Source organism: Piliocolobus tephrosceles, chromosome 10, assembly GCF_002776525.5.
Source record: "Piliocolobus tephrosceles isolate RC106 chromosome 10, ASM277652v3, whole genome shotgun sequence".
NCBI lineage: Eukaryota > Metazoa > Chordata > Mammalia > Primates > Cercopithecidae > Piliocolobus > Piliocolobus tephrosceles.
The window spans coordinates 69,602,770-69,629,631 of record NC_045443.1 but is presented as its reverse complement, the minus strand read 5'-3'; the positions used below and the strand labels follow the sequence as shown (position 1 = coordinate 69,629,631).

At 38.5% G+C, this 26,862-nt stretch overlaps 2 protein-coding genes across 5 annotated transcripts in view; one reads left to right on the top strand and one right to left on the bottom strand.

Annotated features, from left to right (window-relative positions):
• Positions 1–10,700, bottom strand: part of TRHDE (thyrotropin releasing hormone degrading enzyme) — a 412,928-nt gene extending 402,228 nt beyond the window's left edge. The window contains exon 1 of the mRNA XM_023226560.3: positions 9,616–10,700. Coding sequence (XP_023082328.1) covers positions 9,616–10,526 — 911 coding nt within the window. The 5' untranslated portion in view covers positions 10,527–10,700. The remainder of the gene's footprint in view (positions 1–9,615) is intronic.
• The window catches only part of LOC111552361, an 81,422-nt gene continuing 64,223 nt past the window's right edge, over positions 9,664–26,862 (top strand). For 2 of the 4 annotated variants that reach the window (XM_023226563.2, XM_023226562.2), the window contains exon 1: positions 10,611–11,361. In XM_023226563.2, the coding sequence (XP_023082331.1) occupies positions 10,841–11,155 (315 nt within the window). In that variant the 5' untranslated portion in view covers positions 10,611–10,840 and the 3' untranslated portion in view covers positions 11,156–11,361. Of the gene's footprint in view, positions 11,362–18,454; positions 18,599–26,862 lie in introns of those variants that run through there. The other 2 variants (XM_023226561.2, XR_002734618.1) reach the window with 2 other exon arrangements.

Genomic DNA, 26,862 nt, shown 5'->3' with positions numbered 1-26,862 from the left:
CATTTGCTCCTTTTAATCATTTATTTTTGAGTGTTCGATACTGGGAAGAAAAAGATAAATATATATGGTTCCTTCCGGCAAAGAGTTTCTATGCTAATAAAATAAATTAAACATATACCTGGACAGGTATAATACAAAAAGTCATCACAAAGAGGGAAAAATGTATGAAGAAATTACATTCTCCTAAAGCAGAGTTTCTCAATGTTGGCACTACAGACATTTTAGGCCGATAATTATTTGTTGCGGGGACTGTCCTGTGCCTTGAAGGATCTTTAGCAGTATCCCTGGCCTCTACCACTAGATGCCAGCATCATCTCTCCCCAGTTGAGATGGGCAAAAATGTCTCTGGACATTGCAGATGTCCACTGTAGGAAGAAATTGTCCCAGCTGAAAACCACTAGCTTAAAGAACTCAAAGAAGGTTTTATGAAGAAGAAAGCATAATAATTGGTCTGAAAACCTGGGTGGAAGTTTAAAAGTCAGAGTTGGATGTAAAAATGAGTGAGCTGACTATAGGTAGCACAGAAATAAGCCTTCAATAAAGTTTTCACTCACATATTAAGTTTTTGCCCTGTCTGCTGTCTTGCAAATTCTGGTTACATCAGATCTCAGTATTTCAAGCCCATCTGTAACATCTTTTTCAACCTTGATACTCTTTTTTCTAACAAAGAGAGCCAGTTTCAGGTCGGTGCCCTTAACAGGCAACAATGCCTGCAGAATTTCAAAAATATAATTTTGTCTTCACTGCATATATTTTGTGGTTGCCTTCAATTGGTGGAAGTGAGACTTCTCTTCTGCTTATGGTCATTAAAAACATCAAAGAGGCCCACAACAATGGTGATTTTGAGAAAAAAATAACAAGTTTGGAGTGAATTTGTGGTGAGTTTGAGGTGGTAAGCAGAATACCCAGTATAAGAAATATAAAAAATTAATCAAAAATAGAAATATTTCAATATATAGTGTGGACATGAAAAATATATGTAAATGCAGCAAAAAGTAAAACAAAACAGCAAAAGGCAGAAGGTAATGGGGATAAGTATTTTGTTGTCTGTTATTCTCCTCCTTTCTTAAACAAAATCATTTTTATCTTTTAATGAATCTGTCTATTACCATAAAAAATTCCACTTTCAAAAGTGACATTCTGGGAGTGTGATTCCTAGAATGTCATTTTAGCATAACTGGAAAAAATGTGAATAACATTCATGTATTTTAATTCTCTTCTATCTAAAATAAATTACTTTATTTTCTTAACAACTTGTCTATTTGACATTTTGGTTGAGCTAAGAAGGAAGGCTTAAAGCTCCGTGTTGCCTCTGAAGGATATAGAGAATTGATTTCTTTTTATTTCTGCGGAAGTTCACTAGGCAAGCTACATGTATCAAGTCATTATGATAACATTCAGCAGAAGTAATGCATTAATGTTGGTTGATATTGCCAACAAATTACAGTATGTGATACAAAACAATTTCTGCTCCATTATTTTTCAGTTTGCCTTTTCATAAAGGTAAGACATGCAGAAGAAACAAACATTTGCATAACACTGTTAGTATTCAGATTGATTCACGGCATTTCACTGTGGAATCCACCAAAACCAAGAGAACCTCACAAACAGCATGGGTGATTTGAAAGGTTTTCTTTTTGACCACATCTATGCATAACACAGAGGAAAATGATTTTGAACCTACTTCTACAGCAACTGCAATTTCTCTAATAAAGCAGTAGTTTAAGATTGGCAATAAAAACTTCCAAGACCTAAAGAAAAGTTTCAATGGAACATCTAGTTACTATTCAACTGATTGCAGTAAGCGGACTGTTACAAGGTCATGGAAGTTACACGTGTCCCATTTAAAATTGTTAATCCAAAATGCAAACTGTTACTCGATGACAAAATTCTTTAAGCCAAAATGGGTCGTTGTTTAGACTGTGTGTTTTTATGCACTTCAATGAGTCATTAAACCTCTGCTATTTCAGAAGAGAAGTACTCCTGCTGAATATTCAATACTATAAGCAAGTGTAGTCTATTTTTTTTAAATAACCATTGGAGTAAACTAAAAACATAAGGCAATAATGCCAGCAATATGTATGTAGGAAGTGGTGCATATGTGAATAATTGTGTTATAAAAACAGAGCATAATATTCATAATTGTTTCACCATTTATGTACTAAATATGCTTACCAAAAATAAGTACTGTGTACTTGATCATCATTGTTGAAGAGTATTATGGATGCATTAAGATGACTTTCCCAGGTCATAATATTAGGTTTTCATAAAAATAAATAAAATTAGTATCTGAGATTCATGTTTTTCTATTGGAAAGAGGCAAAATATTACGTAAGTATTATAAAGTACTGCTGTTGTCAAAACTCACATAAAGTCTTAGGAACAATATCTAATGATTGAGATGCCTTTCCCTTGGTACTTAGGGGCTTTTCTTCTTGCTGTATTGGTACCCTTCCGACCCTTCAGTCTCTGGTTCCTGCTATTCTCACTGTTAATAGAGAGTACTGCTGTAATCAGAGACTTGCGTGTTTCTCGTTTCCCTCAGTCTTTCTGCTCCATCAACCCTCTCCATCTCCCAGTATTTGATCCAAGCTGGAAGGTTCTCTGGCTGAAATACCACAACCTTTCTTTTCCTTCTCTTTTTTCTGGTGACCAGGCTCTTCTTCCTACCCACCTTCTTTTCCCATTCCCTGTCTTTTGAACTCTGCTTAGGTGGTAAAAACAAACAGCAGTCAAAGGAATGTCCACGGTGACCATTTCCCCACTGTTTTGCCAGCAAGGGGAAATCCCAAAGCAAGAATGTTGGTCCTGCACAACCTGGTACTAGCCCAAGTAGCAGATCTCCAGCCATGGAATAGTAAAATTATATTTAATAACCACAGATGTGCTTACTAATTATCAGACACTGTTCTAAGTGCTTTATTACTGATGTAATCATCACAACAACCCTGTACAATAGAGTATCATTATTTCCACTTTCCAGAGGAGGACACTAGACACACAGCAATTAGGAAACCTGGCCAAGGTCTTAAAGCTAATAAGTGGCAGAGTCAGGACATGAGGCCAAGCAGTCTGGTTCCACAGTCCATGCATAGGAGGAACAGAATGAACACACTAAACACACACACACACACACTTCCATCCAGCAACACAACAAAAGTGGACTATTTTTTAAAAAATAGAAGATTTTTAAAAATAATTTATTGTTTAAAGATGTAAAAAGTAACCAACAACCATAGTTTTTAAACTGATTTCTTTGTCTATCCTCTGATTTTTCTTTTTTTAGTTGTGTAGTCATGAGGAAAGATGTGAATGATTAAAACAAAACTTCATCCTGCAGCACACACATAGGTGTGCACTGGGAGGAATTAATTCTCCCTGTCCCTGTACAACTGGAGCCAGAGTTCTATAAACGTCAGGCCCACTCAGGCATTCAGAAGCTTGGAGGCAAAGAAGGCAGGAAGGGTGAGCCTGGGTTCTTCATCCTTATTCAGCTCCACGCAACATTGCCAATCTTATTCTACCTTCACAGTGCCACCACCACCATACAGCTGTGCCTGTTTGTGCATCTTTTCAGGTTGTCCAGGAAACTGGAAAAAGCAGGAAGTATTTTTCACATTTGAATTTTCCAAAATTCTGCCTAGTAAAATTCTATCTGTGGGAGAAAGTATGCAGTCTCCTGCAGTAGAAAGTAGGATGGCATGAACTTTGAAAAACCCTGGTGGAAGCTGGCCAGTAATGTAAACCCGGAAGGAAGTAAAGAACATGCAAACAATTGAGAAATGATGATGATGGTGATGGTGATGATGAAGATTATGATTGCTGGGGTTGGGAGGATGAGCATGGGGGTGAAGGAGGGATGCCCTCCCTACAGACTGTAAAACATTTATGCCTTAAAGGTAAATCATTTCTTCCTCACCGTTTTTGTATCACTCCTTGAAGTCAACTTAAAAAGGTAAGTCCTATTTTTGTAAATAATATTGACCAAATGTCACCATCCTCAAGCACACCTAAAATATTGTCCTGCATTGTTTGCTCAAGCCAATCTACATACACAGTGGCAACAATCAGTTTAAAGAAACAAACACGCTGTGCAAACCAAATAAATACTGGGAAGGCCAGCATCAGGTCCATCTTTATTTGAAAGGGATCCAAAGCAGATAGGCTCAGTTTGGAGTTGCACTGAATAAATAAAAACAAAGGCAACTGCACAGGCAACAAAAGCAAGAAATAGACAAATGGGATTGCATCAAACTAAAACGTTTCTGCACAGCAAAGGAAATAAACAATAGGGTAAAATAACAACCTATAGAATGGGAGAAAATATTTGCAATCTGTACATCCAAGAAGTGATTAATGACCAAAATATATAATGAAATCAAACAATTCAATAGGAAGAAAAAACAAAACCTGATTTTTTTAAGTGGGTAAAAGATCTGAATGAACATTTCTCAAAATAAGACATACAAATGGTCAATCGGTATATGAAAAAATGTTCAACATCACTTATCATCAGGGAAATGCAACCACAGTGAGATGTCAACTCACACCTGTAAGAATGGTTATTATCAAATAGACAAAAGATAACAACTGTTAGCAAGGATGTGGAGCAAAAAGAACCCTTGTACACTGTTGGTGAAAATGAGTACACTGTAAATTAGTACAGCCATTATGGAAAACAATATGGAGGTTCATCAAAAAATTAAAAACAGAACTACCACATGATCTGGCAATCCCACTACTGGGGGATTATATATCCAAAGAAAAAGAAATCATCATGTTGAGGAGATATCTGCAACATGTTTATTGCAGCATTATTCACAGTAGCCAATATACAGAAGGAACCTAAGAGTTCATCAATGAATGAATGGATAAAAAAATGTATACATACACTAAGGAAATACTATTCAGACAAACAGAAGGAAATCCTGTCATTTGAGACAACACTGATGAACTGAAAGACTTCATGTAAGTGAATAAGCCAGGCACAAAAAGACAAATATCGCATGATCTTAGTCATATGTGGAATCTAAAAAAGTTGACCTCATTGAATTAGAGAGTAGAATGATGTTTACCAGATACTAAGAGGTTAGGGGAAGAATGGAGTTGAGGAGTTGCTGGTCAAAGGATAGATAATTACTTAGATTAGAGGAATAAGTTCAAGGGATTTATTGTAAAGCAAGGTGACTATAATTAATGACAATATATTATATTCTTGAAAACTGCTAAGAGTAGATGTTAAATATTCTCACCACAAAAATAGCTATATGAGGTGATGCATTTGTTAATTAACTAATTTGTTCCAAATGTATGCATACTTCAAAACATTAGGTTATACATGATAAATACATACAATTTTATGTCAATTAAAATAATTTGAAAAAAACTGTACATTTAATTACTATCCAGGGTGATCAAATCGAATGGCACTACAGGAAACACAGCAAGACAAACACCAATTGCATAAATTTTCTCCCTGAGTGAGTCATTATTAAATGGTCAGAGCTTTTTTTTAGTAAACATTGTCTAGATATAGTTTACTGGTAGCATTTTGAATTGTGTTCAAAATCCAGCACTGAACTCAGTTTTGCCATATGGTTATGTGAGCCTGACACAAAAACAATGAGCTAAGTCCATTAAGGAATCATAGAAAAAAGTTTTTAGAGAAACAAATGGTTCTCAAAGATTTTTTCAGTTCACAGTCCTCTATAGAGGGACAAAAAGCGATATACTCCTACTTGCTCTTACCAGAGTGAATGAGAGAAGCGAAGCTGCTTTCAATCTAAAAATAATGTAGTGAATTGATTGTTTGTATTAAATACCACGAGTATTAATTCATTCTGAGAAAATTACAAGGCATCGGATCACACAAATACCACAGTAGAGCATATGCCTACCCAGAGATAAAATCCTCCACTCTTTCCCCTAGATTTTTGCAAAAGGATGGTCCCAATTCTCTTTGAGAACTACCACTATTATTTTCCCATTTTACTTGGAGATTATCGTTTCTCTCTAAACAATCCTTTATAGAAAAGGACCTCCTATTTTTAACGTCGTCTCACTTTGGCATGTTATAGACCCTATCAAAGTTGGTCAAAGAAAACCGGTCTCCCTTTTGAAAGTGAATAAAATGTTCTTTATCTTGGCTATATTTCCCTTTCAATCCAACCATTTGGATCTAAATTAAGGTACCCTACTTTGAACATGGGTGTGCCCACCATCTGGTTACCCAAAAGTGGCAATTATTTCAGGTAAATGAACATTTTACCTAATTCTAAGCAAGCATACTCTCCTGTCGAAGACTACAGCATAAATACACACCCATTTTTATCTGCCTGCTGCACACCTAGTTGATCAAAAAGTGAGTATGTATTCTGCCTAATTTACTTCTTGGTGTGTAAACATGTTGATTTTAAGAGAATTTATTTTCAATATTCAACAAGTGTAGGAACCAAGGGTAGAGAATTTGTCTCAACTTGGGAAACCTTGGGCTTCGGGGTGGGGAGCTTGTCTTCTAACCTTTGTATACTACAGTATGGAAATCAGGAAAAGCAAGTTTTCCCAGCTGTACAAAGCCAGGCTACCTACGACACCCAGCAGGGGATAAAACCTTCCAGAAGTCCAAGGTATATAGCACACAGTGGAATCTAATTTCCCTGCTGTAACCAAAATTATTTTGCTCAGGCCTCTGAGAAGCAAGTTGAAGAATCAGACTGATAGGATTTTAATGAGTTAGTATTTCCACATAGGCTGAGAAGTGAACTGTATTATAGTATTGCTCTTTTAAGCATTTCAACTTGCTCAATATGACTTCCTTATCAGATTAAATATTTGTTTTATCACAGAAATTATCCTATAATTCAATTGGCAAAATTGAATCTAACTAAAGACTAAAATTTTTAATCACTAATCTAATGAAAATTCAGTGTTCGCATCTGTGTCCTACTTGAACGTGGGTTTTAGAATGCCAATTTACATTGCATTTTGTGAACAAAATCATCACCAATAAAAATCCAACCCTAGCTGAGATGCTGATAAGGGTCTGTTTAAAAATGCTCCAAGTGGCTATAGTAACAAAACAAGTTTGATAAATAGAAAGTTTACATAACTATGAAATGGTTTATTAGATTTATTTCTTTTGCTTTATCAACTCCAGTAGAAACATCCAAGAAATTATGAGATTTACTCTAGTAATAATAATGAGGAAGGAAAAAAAATGAGGAACGAAGACTTTCTCTAACATGCTGTATAGAAATAAAACAATCCTGGGATTTTCAAAACACTGAGTTCTGCATTTCTATTGGGATGATGAGTTTAACTATATGTGAACTAGGTTAAACTTCCAGCCAAGTTATTTACTTCTTTGAGGAAAATTGCAAGATAGGGTTTGAATATAAATATGCACTAGGGGTACAAGAAATCAGTTACGGGTCAAGCAGAAACATCTGGTCTTTTTAAGAGTCCTGTTAATTTGAAAGCATTGACCAAAACAAGCTCAGTTCTGCCAAACATATTTTGGCATGGCTCAAAAAACGGAATTTGTCAAAAGCATTCACTTCACCGAAGCAAGATGTGTCAGTAATGATATGCAACTCCCACTATTGACATTTTGACATAACAAGCTTGTTCCTAAACATAGCATGCAAATTTGTTTTCTATGCCTTTCCCCCAAATTTGATATAATTCTGGGTTTAAAAAATATTTTTAATCTGTATTCTTTAGAACGTGTCGGAGGAAGTGGTAGAAGGGGGTTTAAATTATCTATATCTGATGTCAGGAGTAAGACAGTGAATAATTTGTACATTCACTTATAGGAGGTTTTAACTATCATACAACTACTAAAGAATTGGGCATTTTATTTATAGGAGTTTACTTCATAGAACTCTATAAATAATAAAACTTCTGTTTACTTTCACAACACATTGCAATTTCCCCAGCCTCTTACACAATGACTTCTTCTGAGAGTTTCCAAACACCATAAGCTCTGTCTGGTCCAGGGATTAGAGAACCAAAGTTCAAGTCCTAGCTCTCCACTGACAAGCCTGCTCACCTCCAGGGCCCTGGGCTTCTCTGAGCCCATTTTCTGCTGTTGTGAGACTCATCTGAGAAAAGGAAAGGCTCTGCCTCAGTACTGATCTGCAACCTGCCTCCTCTTCTAAAGTTCTTGGTTTAATTTTTAAGCTCACTTTGGTTGTTCATCTGCCCTACAGTCATTTAATTAATCGAAGTTATTTTAGCAATGAGGGAGTTAGAGCAAAGAACAAGAATCACTTATTCATTCAACAATATACCTGAGAGCTTACTGCCACAAGACACTCATGAGAGCTAGCATTTGTGGTGGATACTCTATGTGCCAGGCACAGGGGTAAGTAGTACTTTGTAATGCATTCACTCACAGACGTCTACACCAATCCTACAAGTAGAATATTATTATTGGTATCCCCAAGCTAGAATTAAAAGTCTAGGCTCAAGAGCCAAACTCCCTGGGTCTAAATCCGTACTTTCCTCACTCTTGGTGATTTTGGTCAAGCTATGTGACCCACCTGTGCCTCCATTTCCCCGCCCGTAAAATAGGGAATGCTGATAACAGCGTCTACCTCATAGGGTTCTTGTCGGATTGAGTACATGGGTATACAATAAGCACTAGAAAAGGAAAAGGTAATTACCTTCTTCAAACCTTCACCACAGTTAGATGAACAGCAGAGATTCGAACTCGGTTCTATTGGATTATGAAGTCTGAGCTCTAAACAAGTGGTGAAAAGCTCTACGGACTTTCAGATTTTTTTTTTTATAAAAATACCAAAGTACCCAAATGTGAAATGCGCCAAAGATAGTAACAAGGCATTTGAAACTGACTACTAGCTTTCCCACCCTTGACCACTGGAATCATCTCCAGGGGCAGCAACTCATGAACAGACAACATGAGTCGCCCTGCCTCAGCACAGAGCTGGCAGCGCCCGCGAGGTCACTTATCGCGGCTCTGACCTTGGCAACCTCCACCCGCGTCCCGGTCCTCTCAGCCTATCTCTGAAAACCACTATTTTCACTCCGAATCTCAACTTGAAGTTTGGGGAAAGTTTACTCAGCCAAAGCCCATCCTCTGCTCTGCACCTGGCAGGGGACTAGTAATAGGCAGGGGAGATGGGCATGTGAGGGCGGGGGTGGAGAACGGTGTGTCCCTGACCTGCCCTGACAAGCTAACCTGGATGCTCTGTTGTCTTGGCCTTCAGCGCCACGTATTTTCCCTCGACAGTAACTTGGCAAGCTTTTCATGTCACTCTGGCATTGCTCAGATTATCAGTTACCCTTCAGACAGGGCCCTGCGTTTCGATGGCTAAGGAACTCTGACAGGAACAGGAGAGGTCCTGACTAGAGGAGGGGGCGGCATTCATCTTTTGGCACCGGCGAGTCAGTTTGCGGAGTTGGCTGAAGTGAGACCTGGAGGCTTCTGGGAGACCCCGGGGTTCTGACTGCCCTACCCGGCTTTCGTTTCCTTCCCCCACCCCTGGCTTCCGGAGTATTGGAAGCCAGCTGGGTCCCCGGGGTCGCAGGCCGGCCAGAGGTTCGAGCCGCGCGGCGGGGTGGGGCGGCGCGGGGCACCGCCTCCCTCCATACCTTCTCTCCCCGTGGAGCACATAGGAGCTGCGGAAGAAGCCCAGGAGCTCATTCTCGATGAGCGCGTTGTAGATAATCTTCAGATTGTAATTCCTCTGCGCGTCCAGTGTCCTATTCAGCACCACCACTAAGACCTGGGTTTGCGGGTAGAGGAAAAAACCGGCCACAGGGACAGCCCCAAACGCCCTGTCCTCAGCCAGCTGCACTTTCTCCACCGCCACTCGGGAAGCGTGCAGCACTACGTAGCGGGTGGCGTTCCGGCACGCGATCTCCACGTTGACCTCCCCGGAGAAGGTGAAGTTCTCCATGAAGGCGGTGAGCATCAGATTGTAGTGCAGCGGCTTCAGGTGGCCGGACAGGCGCAGCTGCGTCCACGGCTGCCACGGCTCCCGCTCCTCCTCCGACGGCTGCTGGGCCGACGGGGTCCCCGGACTGGCCACCCCACCCGCCTCAGGCTGCAAGGAGTCCCCGCCTGCGTGGTGGTTGCGCCGGGCCGATCCGGGGAGGCTCCCGTTGCCGCCGCGCTCCGGAAAGCCTGCGGGGCCACCTTCGGCGCCTGGCGTGGCACTCGCCCCGCACTCGTCGAAGCGCAGGCTGAGCAGCACGGCGAGCATGGTGACCGCAAGCAGTGCCACGAGGGACACGGCGAAGGCTAGCACAAGCCGCTTGTGTACCGCGATGTGGCGCTCCGTGGTGCGGGGTCGCACTCCCACTGAGTCTGCCCACGGGTCGGAGAGCCCCCTGCCGCCAGGCCGAAGCGCGGCGTCGTCTTCCCCCATCCTGGCCGCGAAGGGTGAGCTGCTCTTCTCGGCCCCCTCCTCCTCCTCCTCCTCCTTCTTCTTCTTCCTCTTCTTTTTCTTCTTCTTTTTCTTCTCCTCCTCTTGCTCCCCCAGCTCGCCGTCCAGGGCCATCACACCGCCTCCTCCTCCTCCCCCGCCCCCTCCGGCACCCCCAGCGGGCGGGCCGCGCGGGCCACCGCCAGAGCAGGCATCGGAGAGCGCACGCGGGCCGAGGGCGCGCGACTGGGGATGCTGGCCCGGGTTCTTTTAAGACGGGTTCTGGCCACAAGCGACGGCAGCTTTCGCGACCCCCATCAGCCCCGCCTCACTCCGGACACGGGCTGCCGAGGCGCCGGGCTGCGAGCTCTGGGACGCGCCCAACTTGGAAAGCGTCTTGCTTGCCCAGCGCGCGCTACTTCTCGGGCGAGCACCCGGCGCCAGGACACATGCTGCCCCCGCCCCTGCGCGCCTGCGACTCCCGGCTCTCCCTCCCCTGCGCCGCACTCTCGCCTCGCTTTCCGCGGGAGCCTTCCAACCGGTCCTCGGCTGGGGAGAAGGACGGGAGCGGTGGGAAGAGCGAGGGTGTAGAGAGGGAAGTTAGGGCTTCCGCTTTCTCCCCCCACTCCAGCGGCGGCGTTCAGTCCTCTGGGTGGAATGTGCTCTCAGCGGCAGTGACGGCGGCCACAGCACTGGAGGCACCCGAGCCATACACCCTGCAGCTGGAGAGGAAAGGATGGCCGAGGTGGGAGAGACTAGAGTGAACCAGCAGGAGGAAGTCCTAGGGCCGCGAAGCTACGACGGAGATCTGTCCTGGAAAAGCCTTCTCCACCCTGGGCACTTTAAGCGGCGGTGGCGGCAAACGGCAGGAGGTTGCAGACCCGACAGCGAGTCTGCCTCATTCCAGTCTTGCTCTGCCCTCCGGAGATTACAAGTGAGAAAGAAGTGTCCGGCCGGCCATCCCCTTCAGGTAGATGAAGCTCTGGGTTTGCTCCATATCCCCAGGGGGAGAGCCGAAGTGCGTATGTGCGGGTGCGTGTGCATGTGTGTGCGCGTGTGTGCGTGTGTGTATATACACGGGCTCCGGTTTTAGATTGCCAGGGCTACTCCAGCTGCATTGAGGGACTGAAACTCCCCGAGAAAGGCAAAGGAGAGAGAGAGCGCGCGAGGAGGCAGGAAAGGCGGGAGGGAGGGGAGCGACTGAGCGGCAGAGGCAGGCACTGGGAGATTAGAGAGCTTTTCTCCGCTCTGTCACACCAGACACCCACAGCCACAGAGGGGGTTGCTGAGCCGCCTGCAAGAAGTACATTGTAAATCTTTAGCGCAACAAGCCCCACAGTCACCCCTCTTCCTGACTCCTTAGCCCCACCGCACCCCACAGAGAGGTCCTAGGAGCCTTTGGCTATTAACATAGAGAGCAAAAGGATCCTGCTAGGGAGATGTGGCTGTGTCAGATTCCACATCAAGCTCGCCAGAGGATTTGGAGGATTGTATGTAAATTGAAGTAAATTCTCCAAAACCTGACTGCATACATTACATTATACTGTGCGATGTGTCCAGGTGTGCAGTACTAAAATAATGGTTAGCAATGAAGCATTAAAATCCTCCGGAAGTAAAGGCCAAAGCAAGGTGATGTTTTCCCCATAGGATAATTTCCATCTTTAGATTGGGGAAATGATTAAAACACAATGCCTACAGTGTAACATTCAGGACCAAAAGCTTGAGATTGAGAAAAGCTGGGCTATGAGCTTAGTAGAACAGTGAACGAATACATTCCATGACCGGTCAGTTTTTCATTTCACCTAGCCATAATTACTTTCTTGCAGCTTTCCAGTGTTACCATGAACATTGTTTAAACTTTGTTAGGATAGTTATGAATGGACAGTTTGCTGACAGCAGGCAGCATCAAAATAGGTTCATAGCCCATTGGCTGGTTATGGACTCTTGTCTGAGTATATTGGAGTTTAAAATTATAGTGCAGAGTATGTATAAGTATGTAGGATATTCAACCCTCAGAATTTGTGTGAAGAACTCTAATTGGAACAATATTCAGAAAACAGCCACCCCAGAGGTGACAGCTAAGAAACAGGAGTCTCCAGTGTTTAATAAAACAAAGTGTGATTGGCTTATGGGTTAATTTAAAAAGTGAATAATAGAAAGAAAATAAGGTAATTCCTTTTTATATGTTTCTTTCATGTCTTCAAATCTTGAAGGCATTTTACAAATCATGTCCATAGCTATTTTCTTACAAAAAGAAACAGTTAATGCTTCTGGCTTTGGAGTACTGAAAATAGGCAATTAAAATATTGTGTTTGGCTTTAAAAGCTTGACCAAAGAGACCAATTACATATTAACCTTAGCCTGATAACCACTAAAAACACAGCCCTGCTCGAGGAAGCCCTTTTTCATTTATCCGCAGATGGGATACATGCTTAATGCCATGCATTCTAAATGTCCATTTGAATCATTTTTAAATGATGATGAAAATAAGTGCCAGGGTGGGATTTTTTAAGCATGTTGTATGTGGGCCGTTAGCAACAGACCAAGGGAAATGCCACATTCTGTTCGAGTTACTTTTTTCTGCTCTGTTTTTAAATGTCTGTGCTCTTGCTGTCCATATGCATCTGGCTATATGCATTTTAAGAGTTGAGGAGTTGGGGTTCCTTGGTTTGTTTTCACAGAATCAGGAACTATAGTGCAAGCAAGTAAGAGGAGCCCTGAGATCCTCAACAGGTTACCAGACTTCTCTGACTTTAGGGTTTTAAACTGGTAATTCAGTATTACTGATCCAGTAGCCATGGATTTAGTGCACTTGTTTATCAGAGGCTTCTGGAATCCTCCCCGGGAGTCTAAGAACCACTGCCTAAAGGAAGAAGTTACCCACTAAGGGATCTTTAAGACTTTCTCTTTCTAAAACATTAGTCAAGAAAAGATTCAAAGAAGGCTTTTTCTGTTTGTCTTTTATAAAAAATGTGTACAAATTTGTGGGATACATGAGAAATTTTGTTACATGCACATAATGTGTAGTGATCAAGTCAGGGTATTTAAGGTGTCCATCACCTGAATATAATGCATTTTTGCAAGGTATAGTCACCCTATTCTGCTGTCAAACACTGAACAGCTAGATTCCTTCTGTCTTACTGTATGTTTGTACCCTTTAACCCAGTTCTCTTCATCTTTCCCCTTTCCCTCACTCATGGTCTCAGTCTGTTATCTCTTTCCTCTCTTTACCTCCATCTATTCTTCTTTGTATTTTATCAACGTGTGTATGTACTTCTGAAAATTACTACAAGGAAAGTCTCAAATATTTCTTACTAGCTCATGGATTCCCCTTAAATGTAACTTTGCATAATAAAACTTACTATCAAGATCAAGTAGGTAAATATTCCTCCTTTCATATCAGTGTTACAAAGGTTTTCAGTGAGTTTTCTTTTTTTAATTTCTGAAAGTATATAGCACAATTTCCCAAAGAAGCAAGCACTTTAGTAAAATAATTTTTAAATATTATTTTTCTAGAGAATGTTCATTCTACCTTCAAAGCAAAAGTAGAGGGGTGAAATTTCAGAGTGTGCACCTCAGAAAAATATTAAAGACATAATTTACTAATATTCCTTTTTAAAGTTGCTTTCAGTGTTATAGGTCACTGGATTCAAGACAGGTTTGATTTTGCCAATACTACAGCCATGTGGTGCTGTAAACAGGGAAATTAAACTTCCCAAAGTACCTGATGCTTCTCTCAGAAACATGTTTATTTGTTAGGAGAATTTTATGATTACTTTATTTAGCTAATAAATATCACTAAAGTCATGATGTGGCCATATTTGATTCAGGGGCTTGTAAAAGTAAAAATTTGTCTGAGTATTTAATATACATGAGGCCAAACAGAAGTTGTTTTTAATAAAATCTACACCTGGTCCTGAAATGATCAAAATGAACTATCTTCGGTGAATGTATTGGCTTCAGGGTCTTACTCTTTGATTGTTTACAATTTAACTGCCTTTTTTTCTTTTCTTTTCACACTGGTTTGTATATAGAAGCACATAGTTAGGTGTCTTTGGGTACTCAGTCTCTTCACATGTGAGTAAAACCTCATGTCCAGAAACAGCTTGGCTCAGGAGAAAGAGCTAGATCCTGATCACCTTCATCTTCCTCCATTGTCCTAACCCAGTTACTTAATGGACTCAATTTCTCAATGTGTTAATGTAAAGGAGTTAGATTTTGGGGTATCTTTCTGCTCTGGACTTCTGTGAAAAACATACAGAAGCTAATATACTACCCTCTTTATGTTCTCAAAAAATATTTAATTAATCTTCATGAAAAGCAAAAAAAAAAAATTCAATTAAAAACTAAAACTTTAATGGGTAAACAAATTTTATAAAAGCACACTGTACTAGAAAAAGTACAGGGGAAGCAAACAAATCTTACTATTCTGGCAGTCAAAACTAGGCTGATGTATCATATGAGAGGGATATGTTTCTGAAGACCTTCCTCAACTGGAAACCAATATGAAAAAAGAATGGTGAAGTTTCTGTTTAGCAGCTGAAGTGGTGCCGCCATGTGGCAATAGCAAAACAGCAGTTTGAAATTTGAAACTGATCATTTGATGAAATGTTTAATTTAGAGAAATTAACATTACTGCAAAGTTTATTAATATTTTTATATTGCAAACTTTCAAAATTTTATAACATTTGACCCACTGATCTGTTGATGTTGTTGTGGGGTTTCATATAAGAACTACCCTTCCAGACAGAACATTCCTCAAGATCTTGAAGATGAGGAAAGAATTATTTAAAATTAGCTATAATTGAGATAGTGAAATTTCATGATTTCTGTAGTTTGTCACAACAATTAATACCTTCATTTAACTGTTAATTGTCTGACTTGTTATTTAAAAGGATTAATCTAAATGGAATTTACATCTAAATTTGATTATATCTTTTTACCTCATAAAAACCTGTGAAACCATGAATTTGTTTTTATCTTTTTTCATTTTTTATTTTTACTTTTTATTGTATTTATTTTAGAGACTAGGTCTCACTCTGTCGCCCAGGCTGGAGTGCAATGGTGTGGTAAGAGCTCATTGCAGCCTCGTACTTGAAGTTGTTTTTAACAGAAACATTTCCTAACCTATTAATATAATACTATGTGTTATTACTCCCAGAAAAGTCTCCTGAGTATGTTTATACCAAGCCAGAACAAGCTTCACAGCATAAAATGAATATCTCTAGAGGACAAATGTAAGGAAAAGAGTGACCATATAATTCAAGTGTCATTTCCAATTTTAGCATTACATGTTATATCCAAAGAGAGAATTAGTATCTCAAGAAAGTAATATCATTATTTGAGGGGCTCTAATGCTAGGTTCAAACGCTTTAGCATTCACTCTAGGCTCTTTGGTTTATGACTTCTATAAGCTCTATAAAAAGTCTAAGTATATATCATGGAAATGTTTACGATTTGTTCATGAAACATGCAAACATAATATAGACCAAAGTCTACAAACAATAGAAATTAAGTATTGTTCCAGAAATGTTTCCATTTAAATAGTTAATTTGTCTAGTCACTCAAGAAATTGAAATAGTGAATATACTCCTATAATTGTTACCATGAACTTAAATTGCTCACATCCACTTTTCCAGATAAATATGGCAGGAAGAATTAATGAAAATAATAATAATCGCTAAGATTTTTCAAGGGCTTAACTTGTGCCAAGTATTTGTCTAAGCATTTTATGCTGTCTTATGTAATCATGAAAATCACTGCCTTCAGGTCAATGCTATTATTTCTTCCACTTGACAAATCAGGAAACTGAGGCTAAAAAAGATTAAATATCTTGGCCAGAGTCATTTAATTAGTAGATGGCAGAGCTGGAATTCAAAGCCAGCAGGTCATTTCATTGCCTTTACACTTAACCTTTATGTCATACTCCTTCCTGAAAGGTAAGCCGAATATGAACTATCCAGTTGCATAATGAATACTTGCTACATAAATTATGAAGTCAGTGCCAGGCACTATGCTAGTGATGTATCACTGAAGCAAACATGCCTGGTCTATACTCTCCTTGGAGAGGGCAGTGCCTAGTACATGGTAAGTGCTATGTATTTATTGAATAAATGAATAGAGAATAATCTAGTATGACCCTGAACAGATAAATAATTATAATTTTGTAAGATAATGATAAAAAGAAAACCCGACAACATTATTACTCCTGGATTGAGAACTAAGTAATTGAAAGAGTTGACTATAGCTTATTTTCATACTGCAGAATAAGCAGTTTACATGCTTTAAGAATCTTACCTCTTCAATGCATCCAAAAATATATATTTAACCCAGGCTTATTTGACAGCACAAATTTACATAATTTGAATGGTGCCTCACCTATTTCAAACCATGAAAAGTATCTGCTTCAAAGGCACAATAGACAAATATTAATGTAAAGTCACATAAAGACATCTGCTTTATTTCATCCACATGTATCTTCTAGTCCATGTACTTTTTTCTGTCTTTCAATCATTTATTTCCCATTCTTTCATTTAATAATAAAATATTGTTTATCATTTAAAAACTTCGCTTACTACAGATAGATTCTGCTTACTACATACATGTTTATCAATATAGCTGTTTAAATGAGGTAATTACAGTATTTTCTTGAATCTGAGTAACAAGTGATTATTATAAATGGGTTGATGAAGAGACATTGGAAGAAATATGGTGAAATTTTTCTTTTAGATAATGAAATATCACTAGTATTGAGGTCACATAGCTGTCACATAGCTGTATGTAAAATTTAAAAGCTAATTTTGAACTACAGTGTTTTCTTATTTTTAATGATATATAACATAATATAAAATATATATAGTTTTGTTAAGTGAGGATTCTGGTCAAAGATACAGTCATGTTAACATGAGAAACACCCCTTCTGTTAGAGAATAGATCACAATATGTGTATATAACAAATATACAACAATAATTACAATTGTTTTATTTTAAAACCTCACTGAATTCCTACTTTCAAACTACGGAAAAAGATGTATTCTGATTTTTTTCTTCAGGTACTAGATCTGTACATAAATAATATATTTTCTTAATCGTGAACTGAAAAACAGCTCTTCTTTGGCGGGGAGGGGGGATCCATGCCTTTTCCTTGCTTATATTCAGAGATGTTTGCTAGAAAATTACCAGTTTCTTCCACCACATGACACTGTAAGAATCCTTCATGACACTATAAGAAACCTCTTTAATTTCAGGGTTACACACCAAGGCTACACCAGCATCATATCATTTTTTCTTTCTCTATACATGTTTTCCTGAGAGTATTGTCCCATTCACATCCCTATATATGCTCTGAAGTTACTCTCCAGGTGCCTTGAAAGTTGAGTGAAAAATATATTTGGGGATCCAAGAATTAGTCCTGAAGTTCAAACAATTAGACTTTGGCTAAAATGGCTTTTTCTTGGTCATTAAAAAATGTATTTGTATGCTATAATTACAAATACTAAATCTAAATATGTTAGTATGCTTTGTATTATAAAGTTAAATATGTTGGGTCTGTTTTTTTACATTTATATTAACAACATTAAGCACTAGGCACGATACAAAAGATAAAAGAGAAACAGAGTTTATAACCAAATAATAATCACGGAGTCTGTATCTGGAAAGAGAAATAACTTTCCTACAAAATAACTACACAAAAAGTTCAATTACTCATTCTTGAAAATATCCAGCTGCTTGATGGAATGGAACTTTTGGATCTAGAACAGTCTCTATTAAATAAAAACAATGAACCTAAAGATGACTGTTTTGAGTTATTGGCATATTAAAATTTGGTATCACTTTATGAAATAAATTTAATTCTCATAATAGAATTGATGTAATATCTAACTTGCCTGTGATTTTCACTTTTGTCACTTTTCTCTTTGGTGCCACCTTGTGGGTCAGCCAGTAACAATACATATATAGGGTTTGGAGGGTTTTTAGGTTTTTAACTGTGCTTGTATTAAAGTTAGACTTACAAAGAAATGTGATACAATTCACATGTGAGGCAATTTTGTTTATTTTCTCAGAGAAGCAACCACTTCACAAGAAGATTCTGAAGTTGGCCATTTTGAACCCCAGAACAGTTTCTCAATAGATTAGAAATATTGGAATCTGCACAGAAATCAATATTCATTTACAAGATCATCATCAAACTTATCTTGCATAACATAAGTGGCAAGCTCTGACTTGTGATTTTTTCATAAGAAAAATGTTTTTTAACTCAGTATCATCATTTCTACAACAGTGTCCCATGATAATTGATTCTAGGTGATTTGAAACACTGTTTAGTCCTGTTTTAGAAAAAGCTCCTGTATCTGATTTAGTCTCATATGCAGCTTACTTCTAACATCATATTGAATTTGCATTGAGTTACCTTACTCAGTTTATTTTTTAATTATGTTACACTTACAAGGGAATAAGGAAAAGTCAGTATAGTGTGTTGAAATGTCTTTTTTAATTGAGACGAACAGGAAATGTGTTATAGGTTCCCAAACCTTCTTCATGTATTAGAGATGTTATAATAATCTTTTGAATAGCCAAGCGACAAGGAATGGTTTCACCTGAACATGTTAGAATTTATTGCTACATTTTTTGTGTGTTGTGGTGGAGAAATAAAATTTTAAATTGCATTTATGGAGTCATTTCAGAACGAGTAGAAATCATATGTAATCTGGTCACTTTGAATGTGTAAGTGTTTGTATCTGAACTCCTCCTGCCCTATTAAGAGTTGAAGGTTGTACTATATGTTACTCAAAAAGTAATTTTCCCCGGATGTGCAATAGGCCTCAGATTTGACCTATAACCTGAATGTCATAAGCTATCCATTATCTATGCCGGAAGCACACCACCAACAACAAAAAAATTTTAAGTATTTTTATAGGCTTGCTAAAATCCGATTATAGAACCAAGGCAGTCAAATACCATGAGTAAAACTGCAGAAACCCTTGAATTTAACTCCCTAGTTATTCTTAAAGAGCGAATACTATGCTTTGTGTCTAAAAGCAATGTATTACACTTTCCAATTCAGGAAATGCATTTTAATTGCTATACCCATTGATACATCAATCTGCCCATGACATTCTGACATATATATCCAGTTTCCTATGGATTTGGTATAGGAGCAAATTAAAAGATACACTAGAATGGTAACATTTAATCTATAATCCTCCATTTAACCTTTATGTGGCTGTCACTGAACAAGTCCTGTTTTTAGAGTTGAACCAAAAAACAAAAACAAAAAAAACATGCACACACACTAGAGAAAGTGTGTTTTTTAACCTGGAGACCGTGAAAAAGTTTTGACCATTCCCCCACCCCCGTGCTTCAACTTTAGCTTTGATAGTGAGAGTATGTCTTCCTTCAGTTTAAGTTGAACATACTTCTGCATAAGACTCTCCAGAAAACCTCTTGAACACATACAGTTTTGGGGGCAATGGGGACTGAACCTTGTACAAGTACGTGATACTTCAGCACACAATTCCTGGGATAAATTTTATCCTCTTCTCATTTTTATTCTTATTAACTACATGAGGTTTTTTAAACAAGTTACCAGAAGCAAAACACGTTTTACCTTTAATCCGTCACATGTTTGAAATTAAGCAGATCCTAATTAATTGGGTTACATTATATAACAATAGCTTTTTAATATAATATGGTTTTTATGATCTCTCTTTGATTTTTCTTAAAATGAGACCACACTAAAGATTTTCTTGACATTTCTGAGAATTTCATTTTCAGTTTCAAGAAATTATTTATTCATTTAATCTTTCAATGTGGAAAAGTAATGAATATTGATTCATTTTTAGAAGCGCTAACATTCAACTAGGTAAACTTCATATGTGATGGCTATTAATGTTCTCCTTCATCTTCTAGACACAAAATCAAAGCTATTTAAAGTAAAGGATTTGTTTCAAATCAATGTATGTCTACAAGTTAATATTAATGTTTACAAACACTTTCTGTGATCATTGTATCTTATTTGGGTGTATATATGTCTTTATATCTATCTGTAAAGATATAGTTGCAAGTAGATGAGAGATGAATGTTCATGTTTCTATATGGTCTGAATAAAAGTGTTATCACTATGCTAACCTGCAGTGTTATAAAAAGCACCAATAGCTCTTTGTGCCACTCCTTCATTTTCAGTGGTTACCAAGATAGTCAAATTAAACTGCTGATGTGATAATCATCCAAACATTTAATTCTAACACTAGGATTATAGACTTTTTTTATTTCTATGAGATTTACCTATAGTAGATTTCTGTTTAATGTTCAATATTCTATAGCAGTTTCCTTTTAAATGTTCAGAGCAGGAGCTATACCCACTAGGATGTGCAAATAATCAAGTCTTAGCAACATTATAAAATATAATCCACATTATGAATCAAACAGAATGAGCCTTCAGATCTGATTGCCTAAGGCTCAAAATGTTAATGCTCCTGAAACACCTTGTACATATTAGCTAGTTGAAATTGCATTAAAACAAGAGAACGAATTGTAGTCTTGACCTCAGTTTCACTTCACCAGTCTTTGCCTGCTACTGCCAGCCTTAGAGGGGAGCTTCTGCTCTATAGATGGATGGACAGCTGCTGATCTTCCCCTCCTGTCTGTTCCCACAATTCCAGAAGAATTAGGCCTGAGGAACTTTATCTTCTGGTGTTCTATTGTGAACTGACTTTATTAAATTTTTTCCAAAGTTCAGTGTTCTTCAGTTCTTTCTTGGGTGTGCAAATTGAAGAGACACAGAGTCAGTTCCAAATGAACTGAAATTGTTTTGTAAAAAATTAATTCAAACAATAATGCCATGGAAAAGCACTTTGAATTTTTCAATTCCCAGGCTATTGATTCTAAAAAAGAAACAGTTCTAAATTATCCACATGCTCTCATTTATTAGTCTAGAGCTCTTGCCCAAAGAATTATTTGCCAAGGTAATATGTAGAACATCAGGATGATTTACTTGCTTTTCTAATACCATTTTGCCCACAAACTCTATGGAACTGAAAGCATGTCAGCAGCAAAAGAAGGTCCACTAGCAGCTATAAAAGAGAGCTCACTAATGAACAATAAATATCTAAAAGTAAAAGGAAAGGAGCCGAATTCCATTTTCAAAAGCCAAACTTCTGCAGTAGGTAAATATCACAGATAGCATTGCTTATTATTTATAATCACTACGAGTAATCTATCATTTATTTAAATCCTCAAAATATGTCGCTGCCAGCCACATTTCCACCCGCAGAAAAGTTTGTTATGACTGCCTGGTTTTGAAAAGTCCAGACAACTTTACACTAAACTTAATAACGTTCATTTACTCAAAAGCTATTCTAAAATTGTGTAGTTAATGAACACTAAGTGAAAGTTAGTGCTTTAACTGAAAGATAATTTTCTATACCCTTTGGAGTCCAGTCCAGTACCATCAAGATCTGGGAAAATACAACTGGTAAGCACTTTGACTTTTTCTCAGAAAATCATTATCTACTTCCTTCATACTTACTTAACATCTCAAGAAGAGGAAAGAAAGGCGGAGGGAGGGGAAATACTGTGCCTTTCAAATACATAAATACTGTGTGAAAGGGCTGTAAAAAGTAGTATCTAGTAATGACTTCCAACTCTGTAACTTGGTGTAAGCCTTATGGAAAGTAATTTACCAACAGCTGTCAAAATTCACAAATCTAAAGACTGTAGCAAGACTCTTGAGATACCTTGTAACTATTGGCATGATTCTCTTCTACTAGAATGAAAGTTTCTTAAAGGGCAGGAAACACATATGTTCATTTCTGTATCCACAGAGCAAGCAAAGATTCTGAGACATACTGTTCTTCATATGCATATTTCGAATGAATGAAGGCTCCATTTGGTAGTATTTATCATCAGCTTCTTGGCCCTTACTACTCCCTTCTCTCATTTAAAGCTTGTGTCCTCTTCCCTGCCCAGCACTCTTTTGGTTGCATGCCTGATAAGGGTGCTCTTCAGCTTGGCCTCCTTTGACTTTATTCCTCCCCTGTTCTACTTTTAGAGTCTCAATAAACTCTTGTTTCTTATAGTGGAAAAATGCATTTATAAATCAAGACTGCACATTGAATTTGCTCATTGCTGCTCAGGTGTTGTTGCTCCCACGTCCAGTTGCTCCCAGTGAGCCACTCTATTGGAGTTGGTCCCATAGCCAAGACCCTACTCTTCCCTAGCTCTAGCCTAGAAACTTGTCACCAGAGCATTAATCTACATTTTAGAGAGGATTACCTACCAAAAAGAACTGTATCATTTTTCCTGAATAAATAATATGTTCTAGAATCAGTGTGTGATCCTCTCAGCTTCCTTTTTGGAAACCAAATGATGGTTCTCCTGGAGAAATAATTTGACTAAATGTTGAAACAATTTAGGCTGTACAATAGAGTCATACTTGACAGAAGAGTTAGATTTTGAAATCAACATATAAGATAAAAAATACCTAATGTCAAATTTTCACTTGAAAAAAAAATTCCTAAACTGTGTACACATTGCAGTAAACCATGATTTTGCAGATCCATTCCTATACAGCAACATGTATATATAGATGTGCATAGAAAGTATGTGCCATCTTACAATATTTTCAGTATTCTAATTGTTGAATTTGAATAAATAAAATACATGCTATAACTCGACTGTTTTAAGAACACTGCTACCAATTCACTACTATGTTTACATGATGCCTAAATAGCCAGCCAATGCAGATAGGTCAGTTAGAAAATGATGCCAATGCTTGCTTTTCTTTCTTCCCATTGAAAGGGTGCCGGTGAGTGTCAGGGTCCACACAAAGTGGGAGCTGGAGTGGGCATGAAGGCAGTTTGACGGGAATCAGGGTCTATGGAGGGAGGGCTGCTGAGCAGGGCAGAGGCCTGGTAGAATCAGATGCTTGGCTCCTCACAGGGAGTCCACTTCCCTAATGCTGGAGAAGGTACAAACACGGAAAGAGGAAAAGTTGAGGTGAATGATGTGGTATTAGATTGCAATTGGAAGAGTGGATATATAAGTATATATGGCATGTAAATAAACATGGATTTAAGGGTCTGTCTGTATGTATCCATTGAAGGAACCTGGGAGCAACAATGCCTGAGCAGCAATGAGCAAATTTAATGCCCGGTCTTGATTTCTAAATGCATCTTTCCACTATAAGAAACAAGAGTTTATTGAGACTCTAAAAGTAGAACAAGGGAAGAATAAGGAGCTTTGAACATGTTGGGCCAGAAGGTAAGAAAGTTCTCAGAAAAACAATGAGAACATGACCAAATAATGCAGGAGCCACCTTGAAGGAGCTCCTACTGACCAAATCTGGAAAAACTTAAGCATAAAAATAAGTAATGAGAGTAATGGGATTATAATCCACTGCATAAAGAGGAACCCATGAATCCACAATTATATAATAAGTAAATAGGTAAATGGGAAGAAGATAAACGGTTAAGAGATTGGGTAAGGGATTATTTCTTAAATTAGAATGCCAAGTAATAAATACAAAAGGAATTCAAGCAAGACATCAATAAATGCTAAAATTAGTGGATGAAATGGAGATGAGAAACAGAATTTTACAGAGCTTCAAAGTATCTTTCTACAAAATGTTTAATTACAAAGGGAGAAAAAGTTAATGTTACAGTGGAGAAACCTAACAGACACTATCTGATGAAGCGATCAAAGTTAACACTCCCAGTAATTGGAAAAATCAATATCATATGTCACTTAATCAAATGCAATGAGAAAAACACAACATCACTTCTCTAAAATTTATAACCTGGTTATAATCAAGAGGAAACATCGGACAACAGAAATTTGGAGAACTTCTATTGAATAACTGACCTTCGAAAATGTCAAGGTCATGAAAGTCAACTAGAGATTGCAGAACTCATTCAGACTAAAAGAAGGTAGAGAGACATGGCAGACAAAGGAGTGTAATGTCTTCTCCTGAACTGGACCTTTTTACTATAAAGACATTATGAGAACAACTGGCAAAACTTGAATCGGGTCTCTGGGAGAAGTATATTCAGGAGTCCACAATACTATTCATGCAAATTTATTAAATTCATTCATGCAGATTTTCTGTGTTTGAAATTATTTGAAAATGAAAAAATGAAACAAAACCAACTTTGTTCTTATTAATTATTTTTTAAGTTCTCACTGCAACTCTAAAGTTATACAAGCCAAGAAAGGAACATTAATGGGAAATTAATGACAATATCAATAAAATGGAAAAGAAGATGAACTAATGACATAACGTCAACCAACCAGTTTTTTCAAAACAGGTTTTACTGTTTGGGGTTTGTATACTCTGCTGGCATCCTGTAGGTACCAGCTTTGCTTATTCACATTTTCCCTTTACATAGCCTGTGTACCCATTTTAAACACAGCAGAAGATACTTTGAGAATACCTTCTGCACTACTTTTATCTTTCATTTTCTTTCCTTTTCTTACCTTCCTTCCTACTCTCCTTTATTTTTGGAAGCTGCACTCACCCTACTGGAAGAACCTATTCTGAACATAAAGTAGTTTGCCTCATCCTGCTCATCCTCATGACAAATAGGTTAAGTAGCATCTGGTGAGACAAGAGAAAAGAATAACTACACATTTACTCTTCTGCACCCTCATCTTCTACCCAGCTGTCTCTCCTCCCTCTTCCTCTTCATCACTATTTTCCCCTTCTTTGGACCAGAGATTTAAACTGTTCTTAAAATGTATTAAAGAGAAGTGGACCTCCAGCAAATTTTCTTGCCCCTGTAATCTAAAGTATTCAAACTCCTCACTTGAAACATGAAAGAAAATCAGGGTGTAAACGTTCCCCTTTTTAAACTTTTTTATTTTCTGAACCATCTTCCTCTGCATTAAGTCAGGGCTTTGTAACAGTCTGCCACTCTAAACAGCACTTGTCAGGAATGTGTGAAGTTATTAAAAGAGAAAGAACTTTAGAAGATCTAAATTCAAATTACCTTGACTACCATTCTTTAGTAATAAAAGGGGAGGTAGAAAGAAGACAATAACCACCAGATTTCTAAAATCTCCAGCAATATTCACCCATCTAAAGCATCTGCGAAACAATGACCCCAAGTTATATTGGGAGATATATTTTAGCTCTCTTGCCTGAATCTAACTCACAGAAACTTGGGAAATGTCAAAAATCCCTTATTTGAAATGCTTGGGTCAAGAAGTGTTTTTGGATTTCAAATTCTGGAATATTTACATATACATAGTGAGACATCTTACGGGTAGGACCCAAGTCTAAACACAAAATTCATTTATGTTTTATATGCCCTTTAAACACCATAGCCTGAAGGTAATTTAATATAATTTTTTTAATAGTTTTGTGCATGAAACAAAGTTTTGACTGTTTTGACTGTGACCCATTACCTAAAGTCAGGTGGGGAATTTTACACTTGTGACCTGGAGTGCATCATGTTGGCATTCAAATAGTTTTGGATTTTGGATCGTCAGATTTCAGATTTTTGGATTAAGGATGTTCAACCGGTATTAGATAGCCTGGTGCTTTTCTCCTCATAATCACTCCAATAATTATGAAAGGATAATCATAAAGATGACAACAATTACAACAAAGATGATTAAAAGAATTAAGCCGGCCGGGCGCGGTGGCTCAAGCCTCTAATCCCAGCACTTTGGGAGGCCGAGACGGGCGGATCACGAGGTCAGGAGATCAAGACCATACTGGCTAACACGGTGAAACCCCGTCTCTACTAAAAAATACAAAAAAACTAGCCGGGCGAGGTGGCGGGCGCCTGTAGTCCCAGCTACTTGGGAGGCTGAGGCAGGAGAATGGCGTAAACCCGGGAGGCGGAGCTTGCAGTGAGCTGAGATCTGGCCACTGCACTCCAGCCTGGGCGACAGAACGAAACTCCGTCACACACACAAAAAAATTAAGCCACTTGGCAGCACTATTTGTGGCCTCATGAAAATGATTCCCAATGTCACAATTCCCTCTGAGATTCCCTCAATAAAAAACTATTGGAACTAGAACTGCATACCGCACTCACTGGTCATTTCACTTGATGCCATGTTCAGGCATAGCTGGTATGCGTGCTGTTTGCTTTCACCAGTGGAGCCATTCTCAGTAAGCTTCATCTCGGTGCTGATGACAGCCTGGGTCTGTTCTTCTGGCCCAGGATCTTCTCCACATCTCTCAAAGGACTGCAGCTCTCCTTAGATATTCTGTGTGCCACAGGAAGGGGCTCGGATGTGTTCCCAAATTTACAGCAATCTCTTTTCAACATGGTAACTAATGCAAGTATTAGACCACAAGGCTTCTCTTTGGAAACTTGTCCAAAGGAGGTTGTCATCTCTGTTATTCATTCATTCATTCATTCATTCAATAAATATTTATTAAGCAACAACTGTGTGCCACGTACTGTTTTTGGCATAGTGAACAAAACAGATTAAAACTCCTAATCTTGTGGAACTTGCATTG